Source organism: Bombina bombina, chromosome 4, assembly GCF_027579735.1.
Source record: "Bombina bombina isolate aBomBom1 chromosome 4, aBomBom1.pri, whole genome shotgun sequence".
NCBI lineage: Eukaryota > Metazoa > Chordata > Amphibia > Anura > Bombinatoridae > Bombina > Bombina bombina.
In genome coordinates this window covers 647,313,012-647,320,634 of record NC_069502.1, presented here as the reverse complement: position 1 = coordinate 647,320,634, position 7,623 = coordinate 647,313,012, and the positions used below count along the sequence as shown (strand labels likewise).

General features: G+C 37.4%; 1 protein-coding gene across 1 annotated transcript in view; it reads right to left on the bottom strand.

Moving 5' to 3' along the window:
- Positions 1 to 5,571, bottom strand: part of LOC128657732 (vesicular inhibitory amino acid transporter-like) — a 6,414-nt gene extending 843 nt beyond the window's left edge. The window contains exons 1-2 of the mRNA XM_053712133.1: positions 5,563 to 5,571; positions 1 to 309 (exon numbers count right to left, since the gene is read on the bottom strand). The exon at positions 1 to 309 is cut by the window's left edge and continues 843 nt beyond it. Coding sequence (XP_053568108.1) covers positions 1 to 309; positions 5,563 to 5,571 — 318 coding nt within the window. The remainder of the gene's footprint in view (positions 310 to 5,562) is intronic.
- Positions 5,572 to 7,623: the final 2,052 nt, after the last annotated feature.

Below are 7,623 nucleotides of genomic sequence, written 5' to 3'. Positions count from 1 at the left end.
AAAAGTATTTGACAATAAATTCCCACTCACTAACAGATATAGTATACAGGTCATTATTAGCTCAAACAGCTGAGTAACACTCACTAAAGTGCCTGCTGCTATGGTAAACATGTTTTGGCAACAGGCCTTGGCGATATCCTGATATGAATTCCTCACTCTTATACGATGTCCATCTTTATTTTCTTCATACAAGCAGGAGATCAGAATTTTGCCAGTGTAGCAACAGATGACTGCAGACAAGATAATCAGAAGAATACCACAGAACCCACTCTGAAGGACAGCATATGGTAGCCCCAAGACAAAGATTCCCTAAAACACAAAATACATCAAATACATATTAAGTTATATACATTATTTATTGCTGTTATTATTTATCTGTAAGCAGCCAATATATAATTCAGAGTTACAAATATAATAAATAATGACTTTCAACAATCTCTTCTGATTTGCCTTATTTTAAATGGTTTACCGAAACAGCTGAGATGTTTATTTGTATAACCTTAAAGGGACACAAAAACACTAAATAGATTTCATGAACCTCCCTCTAAATATGGGTGCTGCCATTTTGGAACTTAAGTTGCACGGCAGGTATCTAAAAGAGAGTTTCTGCACATGTGCAAACACATCAGCACTGGAATTTAATAAAAGGTAAATTTCAACATGGCAGCAATTATAAATAGCAGGAGGCAGGGAATAACCTCAATACTATGCTACTAACATGTATTTAGTGTTTAATAGATAGAAAGATCAAAGTTGAAATGTGCATGACAATAATGCTTCTAGCAAAAATGATTACTGTTTTTAATTTGCCTACATACATATGCTATGAGTGTCCTGTGCAACAGCTTTCAAGCTTAATGGCCTCGATCCGATATGCAGCGTCGCTGGCAAAAGCCAGCGACGTCGAATTTTGCGCGGGTTTGGTATCCTATATTCGGCGTAACCTAGAAGTTACGCTCGTATATTTCTGCCTTCGGCCGTAGTTTTTTGGCCCATAGGCAGGTATACCAATCCAGCGCAGTTTGGTATCCAATATATAGCATAAGGACTCCAATCTTACTCCATTTTCACCTCGCCACAAAATGCAGCCGTAGTAAGCCTTACGCTGTCTATTTGAGCCCGTAACTCCCTAAATTACCTGCCAAATAAAACCTAAACACAAATAAACACCTAACGCATGCGCAATGTCTATCTACCTGTCAACCGCGATCTGCTAAATAAAACGTAACATCTAACGCATGCGCAATGTCTATCTACCTGTCAACCGCGATCCCCCGCCGCATCCCTAATAAAGTATTTAACCCCTAAACCGCCGCTCCCGGACCCCGCCGCCCCCTACATTAAAAGTATAACCCCCTAATGTGATCCCCCTACACCGTCGTCAGCTACATTACATACCCCCTAATGTGAGCCCCTTACACCGCCGCCATCTATATTACCTACCCCCTAATGTGAGCCCCTTACACCGCCGCCATCTACATTACCTACCCCCTAATGTGAGCCCCTTACACCGCAGCCATCTACATTACCTACCCCCTAATGTGAGCCCCTTACACCGCCGCCATCTACATTACCTACCCCTAATGTGAGCCCCTTACACCGCCGCCATCTACATTACCTACCCCCTAATATGAGCCCCTTACACCGCCGCCATCTATATTACCTACCCACTAATGTGAGCTCCTACCCCGCCGCCAGCTATATTAAAATTATTAACCCCTAATTTAATCCCCCTACTCCGCCACCAGCTATATTAATTACATTAACCCCTTATTTAATCCCCCTATACCGCCGCCAGCTATATTAATTACATTAACCCCTAATTTAATCCCCCTACCCCGCCGCCAGCTATATTAATTGCATTAACCCCTAATTTAATCCCCCTATACCGCCGCCAGCTATATTAAATTAATTAACCCCTAATCTAATCCCCCTATACCGCCGCCAGCTATATTAAATACATTAACCCCTAATCTAGTCCCCCTACAACGCTGCCAGCTATATTAACTATATTAACCCTAATTATATTAGGGTTAATATAGTTAATATAGTTATTATATTATATATATATATATATATATATATATATATATATATATATATATATATATATTAAATATAATAACCCTATCTAACTCTAACATCCCTAACTAAATTCTTATTAAAATAAATCTAATTAATATTAATATTATTAATTCAAATATTCCTATTTAAATCTAAATACTTACCTATAAAATAAACCATAAAATAGCTACAATATAATTAATAATTACATTGTAGCTATTTTAGGGTTTATATTTATTTTACAGGTAACTTGGTATTTATTTTAACTAGGTACAATAGCTATTAAATAGTTAATAACTATTTAATAGCTACCTAGTTAAAATAATTACCAATTTACCTGTAAAATAAATCCTAACCTAAGTTACAAATACACCTACACTATCAATAAATTAAATAAACTACAAATATCTAAACTAAAATATAATAAACTAAACTAAACTAAATTACAAAAAAAACCAAACACTAAATTACAAAAAATAAAAAAAGATTACAAGATTTTTAAGCTAATTACACCTATATTAAGCTCCCTAATAAAATAATAAAGCCCCACAAAATAAAAAAAATTCCCTACCCTATTCTAAATTATAAAAGTTAACAGCTCTATTACCTTACCAGCCCTTAAAAGGGCCTTTTGCGGGGCATGCCCCAAAGAAATCAGCTCTTTTGCCTGTAAAAAACCCCCACAATACCACCCCCCAACATTACAACCCACCATCCACATACCCCTACTCTAAACCAAACCCCCCTTAAATAAACCTAACACTACCCCCTGAAGATCTCCCTACCTTGTCTTCACCCAGCCGGGCAGAACTCTTCATCCGATCCAGGTGATGTCTTCAATCAAGCAGCAGAGAAGAAGTCTTCCATCCGGCAATGTCTTCATCCAAGCGGTAAAGAAGAAGTATTCCATCCGCCGATGTCTTCAATCAAGCGGCAGAGAGGAGGTCCTCCATCGGGGCGAAGTTTTCTTCCAAGCGGCATCTTCAATCTTCTTTCTTCGCTCCTCCGACGCAGAACATCCATCCGGCACGACGACTTCCCGATGAATGAGGTTCCTTTAAATGACGTCATCCAAGAACCAATCAGCCAATCGGATTGAACTTGAATCTGATTGGCTGATTCAAGTCGGATAAACCAGCGATGCACTTTAGCCTCTGACGGCGCCGTATATGGGATAGCTCAAGTTGTGAGCTAAAACTACGGGCGGCAGGGGGTTCCCTCGCTTGCGCCGCAAACTACGATCTATATCGGATCGCGCCCCTAATCCATTAGTCACATGTATGCAACTGAAACAGTAACAACTTTTACTAAAAGCATTTTTGCTAAAGGAAGTATATTGAAAAAACATTCTCTTTCAAATTGAAATGCATTTATGCACATTTCTGTTTTGATCTTTTCAATCCCTTTAAATATTGTTTGTTGTTTATGTGTTTATTTATGCAAGTATTCATTTATTATGCCTGGTGTAGCTTTAAATGTAGTTTTTCATCTGCATCACACAAAATCTGAAAACATATTTCAGCTTTGGGTAATCACAGATAATGTAAATTGTAGGAGATAGATATGCTCACTGTAGGTAAAAAAATAAGAAAAAGTTATTTATTAAGAAAAACAATTCATATGTGATGGAGGAAATATAGATGACAAATAGCTGCTAAAACAAATCACTAAAGTAGCATTTGCTTCAAGGTATATTTATTGTTTGCATTGTATTCTGAGATCATGGCACAGAGTAAATTCTTGCCATACAATCTTGGTTGTTATGTATTCCCCTCAACTGTTTCATTGGCTAATAAAACCAATTGGCTAATATAACCAATTTAATTTAATTCACAACTTGTAAGTAGCTGTTGGTAGTGACTACCTGTATTATATTAAATATGGAATGATCACTTTTATCATAATATGAATATCACCAGTACATTCATATTGAATTCATATAGGTGTACAAACACTGTATGTAGGTAACTCAAATTTGACCTTACAATAGATTATAGAAGGAAGGTGTTTTGCAAAATAAAACTGTTAAATTCACAGTACAAGGAGTCTGAACATTAAGGGCAGTTGGAGCACAAAATTGCCTTTATGCGAACACGTAAAATGCGCTGACAAGATTTTCTATTGCAAACCTTGCGTATGGTAGAAAAAACATATTAGATTTATCTACACACAAACACTATCAATAGGTACATACACATTGCATTAGGGACTACATTGCATACACACACCACTCCATACATATTTCCTGTAACCCTTATTCCCTTCCCTCTAACCCTTTATCCTCTTCTTTTAACCTTCCCTTATACTCGTCCTTAGGACCCTTTTGCATTTCCCATAAACCTTTCTTTACATTTGACCCATACATTTTATTTGGGTAGTTCTGTTAAATTTTTAGTTCAATCCTTTTGTCTCACTTTACCCATTACCCTCTGTTAGCATTTGCTCCAAGGTATATTTATTGTTTCCTTGTATTCTGAGATGATGGCTCAGAGTAATTTCCTGCCATACAATCTTGTTATTTATTCCACTCAACTATTTAATTGGCTGATGAAACCAATTTAATTTAAAGGGACACTAAACCCCAATTTTTTTCTTCCATGATTCAGATAGAGCATGCAATTTTAAGTAACTTTCTAATTTACTCATATTATTAATTATTCTTTGTTTTCTTGCTATCTTTATTTAAAAAGCAGTACTGTGATGCATAGGAGCCGGCCCATTTTTGGTTGAGAAACTGGGTTATGCTTGCTTACTTGTGGGTAAATGTAAGCCTCCAATAAGCAAGCGCTATTCATGGTGCAGAACCTAAAATGGATTGGCTTCTAAGATTTACATTCCTGCTTTTAAAATAAAGATAGCAAGAGAACAAAGAAATATTGATAATAGGAGTAAATTAGAAAGTTGCTTAAAATGTCATGCTCTATCTGAATCATGAAAGAAAAAATATGGGTTCAGTGTCCCTTTAATTCACAACTTGTAAGTAGCTGTTGGCAGTGACTTCCTTTATTATATTACATATGGAGTGACCACTTTTATCATAATATGAATAACACCAGTACATTCATACTAAATTCATATAGGTGTACAAAAACTGAAGATAACTCAAATTTGACATTTCAAGAGATTATAAAAGGAAGGTGTTTTACAAAATAAAACTGTTAAATTCACAGTAGGATGAGTTTCAACATTAAATTAAACACAAAATTGTGTTTACACAAACCTGTAAATTGCACTGACGAGATTTTTCTATCATGAACCTTACGTATGGTGTTTTGGCGTGGGATTACAAATAGAAAGTAGAAACATTGCTTCCTTGCACTGTTTATGGGTTAGGGTATATTATCGCATGGGTATTTTCTACGGTATTGCGTTTGATGTCATTATCAAGGGGATAAAAACACATTTTTTCAGTTAACTCGTTGACTGTATTGCTTTCATGAGAAAAATACAGGTCTGCAGGAGTTCTGTTAATTTCTTAGCTCATTCCGTTTGTCTCACCCTACCCATTACCCTCTGTTAGTTTGTCTGGTCTGTCAAGTTTGTCTCTGTTTGTTTTTTTACCTTTACCCACTATCCATACCCTATGAACTTATTCACAGTTTGGGCACTCTTTATTAAGTTCATTATTTTTACCAAAATTTATTTTGTTTACAAACACTTTGTTATATTTCGAGTATGGAGGGGAGGAGAGGCAGGGGCAGAGGAGAGGACAGGTAAAGGGACAGGAGAGAGGGAAAAGAGAGGAGAGAGATACAGGAGAGAGGACAGGGACAGGGAAGAGGACAGGGACATGAGAAAGTAGAGGGACATGAGAGAAGAGAAGGACATGAGAGAGGAGAGGGACAGGAAAGAGGACAGGGACATGAGAAAGCAGAGGGGCAGGAGAGAGGAGAGGGACAGGAGAGAGGGGAGGAACAGGAGACAGGAAAGAGACAGAAGGGGGGGTGAGGGAAAGCAGAGGGGACAGGGACAGAAGGGGCCCAAGCTGCAGTCAGGAGTAGACAGTGGCTGGGCACATTAGACAAGGTCAGGAGACTAGAGATGGCCAAATACAATCCGGAGAGCAATCCTTTGCACCTGCATCACAAAGTGAAGGCAGGAAAAAGGAAGAGAGTTACTGCATCTAGGAGAATGATATGCTGAAAAGGGTGTATATGCAGAGGGCTGATAGGTTGGAGAGCACAACTATTAGTGGCAGCACAAGGTAGAGACTACAGGAGGTACACAATGCTGTCAATGCAGTGGGGAATATCAGGAGGAGCAACAAATCAGTCAAGCACCGCTACCAGGACTGCAAATGGGAGCTCAAAAGGAAAATGGAAAAAGAGTGACAAGAGGTGACCAGGACTGGTGGCATTGTCTATTCAAGTTGGAAACTGTGCTTGAGAGAGCAAATCGCCAAGGTGACGGTGGTGGGTCTCCAAGAAGGGTGTGAGGTTGGGGACATGTGCCACAACACTTCTGGTAAGGACATCACTTTGCTAATTGACATAATAATTAGAGAAACAAATAATAAAATCATTACATCTTTTAGAAAATGAAGATTACACTTTAGCATTTAAAAAACAACAACAACATATCATGCTATGTTTAATTTTTCGGAATTATTTATTACCACCTTAAGTTTTATTTAAATGAATAAGAGTTACATACTGTGTTATTGTATTTTTGTTTTAAATTTACTCATTAGGCATTTTGTTGGTTTCAAAACTATGAAAAAATTTAGCCACATTTGAGAAAAACATTTTGCACATCACGCAACCTAATCCTTGGAACTGCCAAACCATTACTCAAATCCAACACCAAGGTTGTTTTTGGTTTTTGTTTCAATTTTGGTTTCAACGCATAATAATATGTTTATATGTGTTTGACATGAAATGCAACTTTTGATTAATGAAACATTATTATTGATAGCAATTTGCGAATTTCAATTACTGTTAGGTTTGCAAGATATGTTATTAAGAGTACAGTCAAGTTAAATTAAATTTTAAATACATAAATCAATGATTTAATCTGAAATTAGAGATATAATACATAGAAAATTATGAAGATTTACATGTCAAATATGTTAAACTAAAAATGTATTTATTCTCAAAATATACAGACTCTTCATCAATGTTGAACTAAATATTTATTTATTCTCAAAATATACAGACTCTTCATCAGAGGACAGGGCCACACAGGAGCAGGAAAGACGTCCAACACCAACCTGTCAATACTCAAGTCACAGCTCTGAGAGTGACTCCCATTATGCTGGCCATTCACGTGGCATCCAAGGGACCTCACCTCAGAGCCCATCACTGGAAGTAACCCCTGCATTGGCGGAAGAAGAGTCATACAACTCATCCTTGGAGTACAACTCTGCTACACAGAGAGAAGCAAGCTCAGCCTCAAGTTATCTGTCCCCTCATGCTGCCTATCGTGCTGATGCATCTATACTAGGCCCAAAGCCTCAGTTGCCTCCACAGATACCTCAAGTTGACATAGTAAGGAGTCTGGATGAAAGGTTTGCAAGATCTAGTAAGGAACAACACCAGTATTATGAACATTAGTTTCCAA